The 14376-nt window shown below is 41.6% G+C and overlaps 1 protein-coding gene across 4 annotated transcripts in view; it reads left to right on the forward strand.

Annotated features, from left to right (window-relative positions):
- The first annotated feature begins 2705 nt into the window (after nucleotides 1–2705).
- Nucleotides 2706–14376, forward strand: part of CCDC141 (coiled-coil domain containing 141) — a 179009-nt gene continuing 167338 nt past the window's right edge. For all 4 annotated transcript variants that reach the window (XM_061608321.1, XM_061608322.1, XM_061608324.1 and 1 more), the window contains exons 1-2: nucleotides 2706–2922; nucleotides 3975–4097. In XM_061608321.1, coding sequence (XP_061464305.1) covers nucleotides 2824–2922; nucleotides 3975–4097 — 222 coding nt within the window. In that variant the 5' untranslated portion in view covers nucleotides 2706–2823. The remainder of the gene's footprint in view (nucleotides 2923–3974; nucleotides 4098–14376) is intronic.

The following is a 14376-nucleotide window of genomic DNA, read 5'->3' on the forward strand; positions in this document are numbered from 1 at the left end:
AGAAGAATTGTGGTATCTAACAGTACCTTTTCCCACCATAAATTAGACAATGTACATGAGTGGTGAGAGAGCCGTTAAGCAGGGATAGGGAACCTGAAGTCCTCCAGAGGTTGTTGGCCTCCAGCGCTCATCGGCCTCAAGCAGCATGGCCAATGGTCAGGGTTGATGGAAGTTGTAATCCAGTAACATCTAGAGGGCCACAGACTCCCCATCCCTGCTTTAAAAGATAGGGCTGGCTCACACCTGCATATTCCTTTCCTGCAAAACCAATCACAGATACATAAGCAGCACAGCTGGAACTTTAATTTTGCTTTTCATATTACACTTTTCATTGCAATCCATTCATACATTCAGCTGATAGTCACAACTGAATGATTCACACATGCACTTACTTGATTTCTCTGCACCTGGTTTATTATTGTACACTTGATAAATGGTAGCTGACTCCATTAAAAAGCCTTGCATTTGAGGAGATATTAAAAGTCTTGATTGTGCTGTTAAAGGTGTGATGGTCCATGAATTTGACATTGTGGTCATCAAGGGGTAGCACATGTGTGAACCATTCCCAAGTGCACAGCAACTGTGTGTAGAGAAGTCAAGCAATGGCAATGCATGTGTGAAAGAGGAGCAGGAAGCTACTAGGATTTTTGGCTCTTTTGCAGTTTTGCTAAATACAGAGATGAGGGGGGAGGTTCGCTTGCAATTTTATTTTTATCTTGGGATATATTTGTACAAAGGGGTAGCACACAAATATTAAATAACAAGGAAAAAACTAGAAATATTAGGAAACGACCCACATTTCAATCCCATTCAGTGTCTTCAGGATCAAGATTTCCAAGGTAAGTTTTACCTTGCTGAGTCATACCAACCTTTTCGGCCTAGGTTTCTTTCTGATAATTAATCCAAATGAGTGACTTTTTAAAAACAACAACAATACACTGGCAGAGAATGTGGTTTCTGTGATGTACAGGCTGTCATCTGACAAGGGACCTGCGGCCTAAACACCAGTCTCATTTTCTCAGCTGTCCTGTTGCTGGGAATCAGACAGCTGTTGCCTAATACCACAGGCTGTTTCTGGCATGCTCTGTGTTTCTAGCAATAGATTTAATGTGCTGACCCTATGGCATGGTTAAAACACTGTCTGTGATTTCCCCCTGCACTGGATAAATGTTCTTCCTTGTACAGTCTTTCATTCTAAATGAGCTGGGCACCATGCTCTTTTGAAACATATTGATAAAGAGGCATTTCATGAATTCAGTAGAGCTGTGCCAAACTGAGTCATACTCAAGCATATTTCTATATAAACAGCAAGCAGTATCCAGTGAACTTGGATTTACACTTGCACAATGGAAATTACCCACCTTCTCCCCACTTCCTAAATCTGCTGCAAAGGGTTGGGGGAACCCCCAGATTTGGGAGGTACGGGGTGTGAGGAGAGGGGGGAGTTTCATTGCACAAGGGTAAATCGTTGTGCTAATGAAACAAGTCATGTAGTGCTACATTGGGTGCAAGCCAGAGTGACATATTTTGAATCAATGCCGTTGTGAATTTAAAACTGAGAATTTAAATTGAGAATAAAAGAAATCCATCTGAGTTTGACTTAGTTGGATATCACCCAGTGGCTTTCAGGAAATACAGGAGTTGTTTTAGTCCAGTGTGAGGTTCAACAATTTACAAAAGGTTATTTATTAAAAATACATATTGCCTACTAAGGCAGTTGCAGCACTACCCATTTTCAGGGGGTGGGGGAGATTGTTGTGTGCATGTATGGGGAGAGTCACAACAACTTTCTAAGGTGTGTTTGAGGAATCAGCTATATTCAAAATGAAACTGTAAAAACCAAGAAGCAGCATATTTTAAGAGTATTTGTTGTGGTTGTTGTTACTTTTTGCTATTACTCATAGTGATATAGATGATCCTGATTACTCATGGTCTGAAGTTGGATTGAGAGGAAATCTCCCAACCTGGTGTCCTTGGTAAAATACCATTAAAAAAGGACAAACATTTGGAATGTTTGTATCTCTTTCATCATGGTAATATTTTAAATAATTACTCTTAGTCTCGAAGGCCTATCTGCCGCTGTGCATCTATGTTGCTCCTTTGCTTGTGTTTGCTTGTTTGTTTAAGATATGTCTTGCCCACACTTCATTACCAAAAGTAAAACCAGTGAGGTTACATCAAAACTTTAAAACAGAGAGCATTTTATAAAAGAAGAAAATAAATAAAACACAGACCAGAACCAATTATGCTTAAAAACGCAACAATTCTGGCATATTATTTATATATTACATTTATATACCGCCCCATAGCCGAAGCTCTCTGGGCGGTTTACAGCAATTACATATGATGTGGAATAATGGACACAGAAGAATTTATCATGCTTCTGTGACTGTTTGGTCTGAGGCATAAGGGAAATAGTGTTTTGTAGTTATTAAATACTCAAAGACAGCTACTATTTTCCATTTCTTTCAGTATGTAGCGCTTCATTACTAGCGAATAGAGGATGTTTACCTGTTACGAGGTATTTTATAAGGCTGATGTTTATAGGGGGCAAACAGGAATAGGAGTTTAAAGCTATCAAACTAGGGGTGTTTCCTCTCTCTCTCTCTCTCTTTTTCTCTCTCTCTCAAGATAAACTCAATGGGGGCTTCTATTTTTAACTCCTGTTCTTTCCTTTTGGCAGAGCAATCAGTGTTAGCTGAGCTCTTTCACGGAATGAAGCCAAGTAACCCTGTTTGTTGCCTTTTGGAATGACCAGTGGTTTCACAGACCTCCAGAGAGTGAACCTTTTCACATGAAGCCTGGTTCTCCTTCGACAACATAATGTCAAGCAACACCAGTTCTGATGGCCCATCTTCCACAACAGTTAGCTCAGTTCTGGTTCAGGCTGGAGATTGCAGAATCATCATAGCTATACTTAAGGTAAGAATGGCTCTCAATGCTTGTGCTTATAGCTCTGCGCCGTTGATTAGCTCAGCGTCTGTTCATTTCTACTCTGATTTCTGCACACACCAGTTCACACAGAGCAGTTGAAAACAACCCCCCTCCAAAAGAAAAGTTATTTTTCATTGCAAAGGATACGAGAGGACAAGTTTCTAATTCTTCTGTGCATATTATGAAGCTTCACCCGAATAGTCTTGGACAAAGAAAACACATTTTTCTTCCTTTGAAGAAAATGTAATGTAATATAATGTAACGTAATATAAAATAAATTAAATGAACAGCCTGGTAATATGTCCAGGACCATCTTTATTTACTTTTCTTTGATTTGTAACTGTATTGATTCACAAGATATGACTTTGTTTTTCTTTCTTGTATTGTTCAAGACTGCATCCAGAATATATGAAGGGCATTGATCTGGCTTGGTTTAAAGGGATTATTTGAAGAAATCATTTTGGCATTCACACAGGAACAAAGAATTAACGCCCTTATATGATGCCTGCATCAATCCTACCAATTTAGAAATGGATGAGTCTAATTTTAAACTGTTACTCCAATGATTTAGCTTTACTCTGAGGGACCACTTCATTTTCAGCATAAGTAATCCACAAATATAGGAGCACATGAAGCTGCCTTATACCCAGTGAGACCATTGGTCCATCTAGCGCCATATCGCCTACAATGATGAACAGTGGCTCTCCCGGTTTTCAGGCAGGGGGCTTTCCCAGCCCTACCTAGAGAAGTGAGGGACTGAACCTGGTGCCTTCTGTGTGCAAAGCTGATGCTCTACCGTTGTGCTATGGCCCTTCCCCCACATACATGCTGGACAGAGAAGATGGGTATGCTTCCTCTGTTAAAACTTGGCTTGTTAAAGCTTACATGCCATCGCATGGATTAAATCGAAAGACTAGACTTTATTAGGTGCTTGCACATTAGGTTTTTTTACTCAGCTCATGCACACACACCAGCATGCTGTGCAAAGATACGGAGGAATTGTGATTAGAACAGTGTTTGTTTATAATTGCATTTTTTAGTGTGGAAATTGGGTGCAGCTCCAGCTGGCTGAATCGGTACCAAATTTATTAGAAATTGGCAGCAATCAAGAAGAGACCAAAAAATTGTTACAAGATCATGAACGTCTCCTGGCTAAGCTTAAGGTAAGACATCCCACTCAAACATGCTGAAATATTACAGGTCATGTGATGGTGTTGATCTGAAAGTCGGAAATGACTGTTGAGAGCCAGCTCTCGGGCCACTTTGTGCTCTGCAGGCACGTTTCATCCCAACTAATCTCAATGAGTGTAACTAAAGGTCCCTCTTCCGGGCAGGCATGGGGTATTCTCTACTTGCCACCCACATGCAGGGCTTAACCACATGCGGGATTTAATTTTCAGTGTGTGTTGGCAAATGTTATCAAATGTTCTGCTTGTAGTGGCATGCCAAAGCTTAATCTTGCAAGAGCCAGTGACTACTGCCAGGCATAGAACTGACCACAAACATGGAGCAGATGTGTACAGGATTGTCATGAGCTTTTCCTTTAGCTACTGTAATGGATGTCCTAAGACAACATGACTATGAGTGAACCAGAGCTTACTCTTAAGCACGTCACATAGCATGCTTTAAGGCCTTTGAGGGAAAGTTGGTAAGATCTCCCCTCTCCTCCCCCACTTTCCTTCTCTTCTTTGGCTCCCCGGCCCCATACAGTCAATGCAAGGAACGAAGTACACATTTGTCCAGTGTTTCACTGGAAATGGGAAAAGGAGGAAAGGAGGCCTCTCTTCTATTTCATGGTGCAATATCTGGACATCTGGAAGATCTGTGTGAGTGTGTGAGTATTTGGAATCCCAAATGTGACAAATGAGTTTTAGAAACAGGGCCAAAGTTATTTATACACAATTGCCAGAATCTTTGTGGAAAAAGAAAAGAAGTTAGCCATTAATGGTTCTATAGTAAACAAAGGCATTTGTTTAGCTCCTGTTTTCCAGACCGTGCCATTAATCAGACAGGCCATAATATATGCACAAGGGTATTCTGGTGGTAGTGACATTTGTATTTTGTGCAGATTACTTTTTAATACACAGGAGGCCTAAACAGTGTCTTTTAAATTTTGGTACAAATACACATCTGTGAATCATGACTATTTATTTATTTATTTTTGTACCATGTTAAGCAGAGCTGATATTAAAAATAAAATAGATAACTATCACAGGGTACATATAATGTTGGGGAAAGAAATGTTCAACTTTTTTTAGTAACTAAAATGTTTCTAAGAAACATTTCATTGCACTTAAATGTCGTAAATTAATGTGAATAAGATTTTAAAATAAGAACTCGTTAAAGAAGATTTTTACTCGTGCAACTGTACTAGGAAGGAATAAAGAACATTCTTGGACACAGAATGTTACTGAAGGAAGTTCTAAAGAAATGCATCTCATCTGAGACATATACTTTCATTTCAATGCAGTGCACGTGAGAAATCTGATTTCCGTGCTTCTTATGACATGAAATCAAGTTCTGAAGTAACCCTTAAACACACATTGTAGGGAAATATATCAGAATTGGGCCCAGTGTTTATAAAGAGGGAATTATGAGGTAAAACTTTGAACCACTTCAGACTGCAAGTGGGAAATCACATTGCTGAAGGTTCCCATATTGGGAAACCTCAAAGTAAATGGGGATAAAGGAGTGGCAAAGACCACTATTAGGGGAGCAAGGATTTAATCCATGCTTTGCAGCCTCCTGACTTAAAACTGGGTGAGTGAATAGGATAGCAAGAACTACTTTTAGGGAGCGGGAAGGAGTGTCCACTGGCCCTTGAAGTCATCCCTATCCCATATGTATGCATGTGTGTATAAAAATACACACACACACACACAAATATTCGGCACATTGAAAACTAGATATCTAGAGAAAGGTTTAAGCTTAGCAATGCTTGAGTGGAAAGTAATAGTTATGTAAGCTGCTTTGTGAGAGCTGTGTCCTAAAAGGTGCCCCCCTAAATCCACAAACCAATTACGTCAGTCAGGTTTATGCCTGTGCACTTTCCTTTCACTTTTTGTACAGTCCAGTCTTTAGGGGAAGTGGATTTGTTATGCAAGACTTCCTAATGGACTATAATTGTGCAACCTGAACTTGCTGGTATGTGTTTGAATCTCACCGGAAAATAATGGCAGTGTGAAAGAGCCCAGAGATAGATTGGCTGAGGAGGAAGCTCAGTTCAGAAAATATGGAGATGTTAATGGTGGGTGGCCTGATTAATTTAGGAGTCTGTGGTTCACCATGTGGGATTCCACCTCATAGTCTGGAAATGTTCTTCAACTTAGCCTTACTCCTGGGATTCCGGATAGCACTGTGGTCAGAGCACTTTTCACCAAGTTGGTTTGGTGCACCAGCTGTAGTACTCCTCGCGAAGCAAGACCCAGCCTCTGTAACCGCCAGGATGTTTTGCTGCTTTTGAAGTCTGACCGCTACAATTAGTTCAGAACCCAGCAGCCTATTTTTACAAAGAGAAAGCCAATTGGAGCATACAACCGAAAGTGCTGAAAGAATGCACTTGTTCCCAGTTTGTTTCCAGGCACATCTCAAAGTGCGGCTTTTGACCTTTAATGCCCTATGGCTATAGGAACACATGCCTAAGTTACATTGACACTGGATTACTGCAGTGCATTCTACATGGGACTACCTTTGCAGTGTCTTCAGAAGCTAGAATTGGGCCAGAATATGGAAGCTAGTGTGTGCATGACCATATCAGCCCTATCCTGCAGGCCAGCACTTTCTGATTTGTTTCTGGGCAATAGAAAGTGTTGGTGATTACCTTTTAAAGCCCTAAATAGCTTGGCCCAAGAGGCTTGAGGGATTGCCTTCTCCTGTACCAATCTGCCCACTCCTTAGGATCAATAGGAGGGGCCCTTCTCTGTGTTACAGCTAAGGTGGAGGCCTGTTTGGTGGTAACAATTTCAAAGATGGCTGTGTTTTGGTTCGTGTATTATTTCAGACAGTGCAAATTGGGTGAGTTCATCTTTCAATGCAAACTGAATTGAATATCTCCCCTGCCCCTAATCTTTTTCCATATGAGCCTCCATGGAGCACTGAGATCTTCAGAAAACGCCTTGCTCTAAATCCCTTCCTTTGCTATAGCTAACATAAGAACATAAGAACAGCCTGCTGGATCAGGCCAGTGGCCCATCTAGTCCAGCATCCTGTTCTCACAGGGGCCAACCAGGTGCCTGGGGGAAGCCCGCAAGCAGGACCCGAGTGCAAGAACACTCTCCCCTCCTGAGGCTTTCGGCAACTGGTTTTCAGAAGCATGCTGCCTCTGACTAGGGTGGCAGAGCACAGCCATCATGGCTAGTAGCCATTGCTAGCCCTGTCCTCCATGAATTTGTCTAATCTTCTTTTAAAGCCATCCAAGCTGGTGGCCATTACTGCATCTTGTGAGAGCAAATTCCATAGTTTAACTATGCGCTGAGTAAAGAAGTACTTCCTTTTGTCTGTCCTGAATCTTCCAACAATTAGAGGAGATTGGGAGGATCTTCAGAAGCAGTGGCCATGTTAGGGAACTCTGCTCCTTATTATAACCTTGTCGGGCTGGCTCTGTTGCACCCCTTAAAAAACAACACCACCACAGACAGTTTTATTTTGGCAGTCCTTTGGGAGCTAAAAATGTTTTAAAACTGCTCCATTGGCTGTCGCTTAGCTCATTTTACGCTCAGTTGTTTCATGCCATTGTTTTTTGTTTGATTAATGTTAGGGTTGTCTTCATATTTCTTTTGCTGGGCAAATTGTAAAACAAACAGATAACATGGTGGCAATGACATAGATGTTGCAATAAATAACCATGGATGTAATCCCGCCCAAATAAGCACTTTGTGCAGAGCAATCTGATGCCCATTTCCTTCGAAGTAAGACCCTCTGCATCTAAAGAGGCTTACTCTCAGGGCTGCAATCCAAGTCCCTTGAATTCAGTTATTTTCACTGATGCATTGAATCAGTCTGAATTTCAATGAATTTCTCCGATTTCAGTGAATGGATTGCAATACGCTTAGTTTTAACAGGGTGGGACACCATACTTTCTATATATAAAATAAGAAATGTTTAGTACATTTAGTGAGGGGGGGGAATGTTTAGCTCCAGAGAAAGTTGGACTATGCTTTTTGTTCCATTGAAATAAATGGCATTTAAATTAAAAATGGGTATCTTCCCTATTGTTCAAGCAGACTAAAGAATGACTTAAGGTGGCAATCCGATAGTTTAACCTGGGAGGAAGTTCCATTGAAGTGCTTAGTTCTCTGAGCAGAGATGCATAGAACTGAGCTGTAACTTTCTCTGGATCTGACCCAAAGATTTGTCTTTCATTTCACTATTCTTTTTAGTCGTAGTATAGAGAGTGTGCTCTGTGAGAAATAAAATTTTGTGATGATCTTATCCCATGTAAGAATAATTTATAGGTTCATTAAGGCAAAATCTGTGCCTTTTAATATTAGGACTGTGCCAGCTGTCGCTGAGGTGTTCTTTGAAAGCTATTGTTGCTTTTCCTGCTCTATGATTAATCTGGACTAACCTCTGGAAGAGAGTTATAAGATTCATGTGAATGCAGCCGTACATTCTTGATTGCTTGCCAAAGTCCTGTTCTTTGTCATAATAAAGGTCACAGTGAAATGTAATAGAGAACCTGGAACACGTATATCAAATCAGAGTACAGAGTTAACTTTCTTTTTTAAAACATGCACAACATCAATAATTTGGTCCTCATTCTTTGCAATATATGTTGATAACTCTTAATTACTTTATTTACTCCATTTGGAGAAACCAAATTGCAAAACAGTAATTTAAATGCAAATATTCAAGGGGGGACAATTTAGGAAAACAATGTGTTTTTGAAAACAAAAATCATATTTCCCTTTAGCATTTCTAATCTTTGAGTTGTTGACTTAAAAAGACGAAGGAGTATTTGGGCTCTTGGTACATATAAACTTTGAATTGTCACCTTAAAAAATATTTGGGATCTCAGTATCTTAGATGTGTGCTATGCTATCTGTTAATCTTGGTGCTCAAGGTTATTTCCATTTATTAATTATAATTCATGCTTCACAGTGCCACTAAAGTTATAGCTTTGTGCTTTTTCCATCACAGAAAAGTTTTGCCAGGAGGATGAAGGGCTCTCATAGTTAGAGCCCTAGTTATAGCTGGGAGGTGATATAATTTTGCTTTTACTATTAACTTCATCTCTCCTCCCCAGAAATACAGAGAGAACAATCCTAACTCCCAGTCCATGCTGATGGGGGAGGGTGGGGTGGGAGACACAGGTTAGGGTGTGGTGAAGATTTCCCTCCTCCCATCTTTGCTGGGTTCTGCTGCTGCAGATGGCAGGGCAGCACTGGCTACCACTGGCAGTTTTCCCACTGGGGGTATCCAGTGTAAGTCCCTGAAATGGGGCAGAACTGGATCAGCCATGGATCCACTATAGATCCTAAGCCGGTCCAGCAGCCAGCGATTCATCTGGACCTCTCAATCTGGGTCTCTCTGGATGTGTCATCCTGGAAATGGCACAGCAGAAATTAGGTAAAATACTGCTCCCCCTGTTTTCCAGCATGAATGGCAGGGCTTTGGATGTGGTGGTGGCTCTGCCACTCCATTCAGCCCTGCTGGTCCCCTGCCTGGGAGTTAAGATGGCTCCCTTTAGTCTATTGTACTTACTGCACCCATCCCCCCAGACCTGTGGTCAATACCTTGAAGGTGTCTCACGTGGCTCCACCACTATCAAGATTGGCTCTGGATTTGTTTTTTGGGGGAAGGAGGCATCTCCTTGCCTGTCCCCATTGTACATTCATTTGCCCTCTTCTTCTGGGAGCAGTCTGCACCACTGCCCTACAAGGAGAAGGCAAAGTGAGCAGAGGTTGCTTTTTCCTTTTCCTTGCTCTTGTCACTGTGATGCACTTGGAGAGGGCAGGTGAACAGGCAGCAAGAGCAAGGAGGAGGATCGGGGCCTCTGGGGCAAACAGTGGGTCCCTGTGTTTGTTTTATTTGCTGCTATGTTTATATCTTACCTTTCCTCCAAGGAGCTCAAGGTGACATACATGGTTCTCCCCCTCCCCATGTTATCTCGTCCATGTTATCTTTACAACCCTGTTAGCCTGAGAGACAAAGCCTGGCCCAAGGTCACCCAGTGAGCTTAATGGCTGAGTGGTGATTTAAATCCTGGCCTCACAGTTCCTTGTCCGACACTCTAACCACTACACCTTGGTGGGGTGAGGCCCTTGGAAGGTGCCTGATGATGCTGACCCCTGACATGGTGCCCTGACCACTATCCCTGGTGCAATCTCAGTTGCTGTTTTTGTAATCACTCATGGTTAGCCTTCATTGGCTCCCTTCAGATGGCATATATGGAAAATTCACTGTGAAATAAACACTTGATAGAATCGTAGAATAGTAGAGTTGGAAGGGGGCCTATAGGAACATCAGGTCCAATCCGCTGCTCATTGCAGGAATCCAATATAAAGTATACCCTACAGATGGCCATCCAGCTGCCTCTTGAATGCCCCCAGGGTTGGAGAGCCCACCACCTCCCTAGGTCATTGGTTCCATTGTCCTGTTGCTCTAACAGTTAGGACGTTTTTCCTGCAGTTCAGCTGAAATCTGGCTTCCTGTACCTTGAGCCCATTATTCCATGTCCTGTACTCTGGGATGATTGAGAAGAGATCCTGGTCTTCCTCTGCATGACAAACTTTCAAGAAGAGTGCTATCATATCTACCCTTAGTCTTCTCTTCTCAAGGCTAAACATGCCCAGTTTTTTCATAGGGCTTTGTTTCCAGTCCCCTGATCACTGCCCTCCTCTGAACCTGTTCCAGTTTGTCTGCATCTTTCTTAAAGTGTGGAGTCCAGAACTGGATGCAGTACTCAAGATGAGGCCTAACCAGTGCTGAATAGAGGGGAACTCTACTTCATGCGATTTGGAAACTATTCTTCTGTTAAAGCAGCCTAAAATAGCATTTGCCTTTTTTGCAGCCACATCACACTGTTGGCTCGTATTCAGCTTGTGATCAGCAAAAACTCCTAGATCCTTCTCACATGTAGTATTGCTGAGCCAAGTATCCCCCATGTAAATAGCAAGTCCAGGAGATCCCTAAAGCGACTTACAAGTGATTTCCTTCTCATTCAGTCTCCATGCAGGATATACCCAAAGCCAGACTTGCTTAACATCATCAACAGAAGTGCATCATGTTTCTGTTTTCAGGAAGAAAAGCAGGCATAATGCATGTCTATTGAGGAAGCAAATGCCCATTAAAATACATAGAACTCTTACATTGAAAACCTATACATGTCTTCTCAGAAGTGAGTCCCACTGAGTTCTGTGGCGGCTGACTCCCAGGAAAGTGTGTGGAGGATGGCAGATTCAAACTGTTATGGGTATAGTTAGGAAAAGTATTTAACAGAGGAATGATATGAGTGAGCAGCATGGTCTGCTGAGCATGTGTGCAAATGGATAGTGTGAATTATGCAATCAGCTTAATGTATCTTACAGATATCAGTCCCATAACTCAGCCACTAGATGTCTTACCCTTTATTTAAAACAGATGTATCAGCATGAAAAGCTAGACTCCGAATTAGATTCAGGAAAGCAACAAGAGATGTGCTTAATTTCCACTGCTTCAAGCATCCTTTCTGCATAGAAATGTTAATTATATAGTGTCTGTTCTCTGTATCTCCCATATAGTTGTATTTCACTATATTATTTAGGTATGCAAAATCAGTGTATTACTTATCAGAATCAGTTCTACAAAAATCACTTTGGCTGTCTCCTAGAGATAGGAGTTTTTTTTAACCAGGAAATAATAATCTTCAAGAACAGTGATTCAGCCTCTACTTCAGAAACAGAGCAGCTGAAATCACTGTTGGCTTTAGTATTGCCCTTAGAAAATCATTTTTTAATTATTATTATTTTCACGTCTTTTCTATTACAGTGAAAACATGGCATCCCATATTAATTGAGGATGGCTTTTATTTTAAAGAATCTTTAGTGCAGGAAGTAACAAAATTCTACCGTATCCTCACCTAACATTAATGGTGGGAAGAACATATAGTTGACTAAGAAAGTGATTTGCTGGTGTTGTAGTTCAATTGTGATTTCTTTTAAGGGGCTAAGCTTTTGATATTTGATAAATAATGTCATTAGTCTGATGTAAGCTTGGTGTTTCTTGTAGATTTTGTTAATTGTTGTCATAATAAATAAATATGGATTTTTTGTTGAATGTAGTAAATTCAATTGGTCAGTTATTTTCCAGAGAGAAGTAAACATGCTGATCACTTATGTTCTTTCTGTGGAAGGTTGCCTCATTGATATTTATTTTTGCAGGATCAGGTGTACACAGATGTTGGATAACATGTTGGACTAACCAGTGAGCCTTTAATTGCGGCTTTTGGTTGACCATCTTTACCAAGGGTAGGGGTAGCCAAGGTGGTGTCCTCCAGAGATTGCTGGACTCCTATCAGCCTTAGTCGGCATAGCCAGTGCTCAGAGACAATGGGAGTGGTCATTCAGCAAATGCAGGAGAACCACAGGTTGTCCACTGCTGTTCTGGACCCATGGGCTTCTGACGCTTACTCTGCTCCGTAAAACATGCCCCAGGAATCTGCAAGATTCCTTCACAGATACTGAGGAAATCCTCTGTGGGAAAGTGACAGAAAGTCTGAAAACTATTGATCCTAAGCAAAGTTACAGATTTAACACAGTAGTCTCAATGCAGCAGAATTAGGCATGCTTAAACACAATGAAATGTTCTTCCGCACTTTTAGTTGGAACTACATGAAGTTCATCACAGTTCAAAGAATAGTAAGGATAAACAGAAGGTTGGAAGGCACGTTGAATCCCACCTACCCCGGTACTGAATACTCCAAATCTTGGACAAGTTTTTTACCTATGCAATATGTAATTTTGGCCTGAATTAGGATTCACTTAAATAAACAGGCTTCAGGAATCCTAACTCTTTGCCAGACTGTGCTCATACTACATTATTACACACAGAGCTGACTTGTGCAGGATAACGAATTTTCAAACAGCTTGTAAATTAAATTCTTGTGGTACAAGCCATTACAAAATGGCTTGCAGCTTCAGAGAGTGAACTTGGAAAATGATCTCTTAGGATAACTTCCAAGTGACCTTGTGATGGAGCTTATGTTATCGCTGTACAATGTGACCCCTGATGCCCTTCTGTACTGTAAAGATATTTTAAGCAACTGCAGTCCAGACCCTATCAGTGGTTACTGGCACATGTGTGCTAGTCTAGAGCAATGTTTTCCAAAGCTAAGTGTGTGGAAAACCTAATGGGAGGGAGGTATGATGAGGATGGGGCGGTCTGAGGGAAACAGATGGAAAGCTGGTACATTACATAGACTTTCTAAGGATATTTAGATTGGAAAGCCAACATTTTCCCTTCCTTTTATTGAACTGTAGGGCCTTTTGTTGTTCTTTCAGGTAGGACTGAGAGGCCATTCATAGGAATGTAGGAAGCTGCCTTATACTAAGCTCAGTATTGTCTGCACTGACTGGAAGCAGATTTTAGGCAGGGGTCTTTCCCAGCCCTACCTAGAGAAGCAGGGAAGAACCATCTGTAGACAAAGCAGCAGCTCTACCACATAACTCTGGCCTTTGGCAGATGTGGGTTTTAGCAAATGTGTAATTGCCAGCTGGCAAATATGGAACACTACAGGCAATCCTGGAGCCACCACGATACACAATTTGGGTAGTTGCCAGAGGACCCATATGCCCTGGGACTAGGGTTGCCAGGTTCATGGCCTGAGACTGATCGTGTATCTTTAGGAGAAGAGAAAGTCAGCCAAGTGCAGGTGTTCTTGCAACACTATAATGAGAAAAACAACAAGGTGGAATTCTCCCTCCCCCCTGCCCAACTTTTAAATATACAGAAGACCTCATGGAGGCCGGGCCTGGCAACCAAGAGGTCTTCTGTATCTTTAAAAGTTGTGCAGGGAGAAGGGAGAATTCCTCCTTGTGGTTTTTCTCATTACAGTGTTGCAAGAACACCTGCATTTGGCTGACTTTCTCTTCTCCTAAAGATACACGATCAGTCTCAGGCCATGAACCTGGCAACCCTACCTGGGACAGCCTTCCCCCCAATGTTTGCCCTGAGCCTCATTAAAAAAATCATTTCCTTTTGTTTGATTTTTCCAGCACTGGGCGGCTTTTGCCACCATCTTGGATTTATCCTCATTGTACCAGACATTATGCCATTTCAGAGCTTATGAGGAGAAGGGTTGGAATGGCCACCATCAGAAAAACATGGTGACTGACTGCCCATGTTTCTCTTGAGAAAAAAAGATGGCTGCCATGCAGTGGCATACCTAGCGCATTTGACACCCAGAGGGGATCATTTTTTAACACCCCCCTCCATACGACAAAATTATTTTCAGTAATAATGATG

This window comes from Rhineura floridana, chromosome 2, assembly GCF_030035675.1.
Source record: "Rhineura floridana isolate rRhiFlo1 chromosome 2, rRhiFlo1.hap2, whole genome shotgun sequence".
Classification (NCBI taxonomy): Eukaryota; Metazoa; Chordata; class Lepidosauria; order Squamata; family Rhineuridae; genus Rhineura; species Rhineura floridana.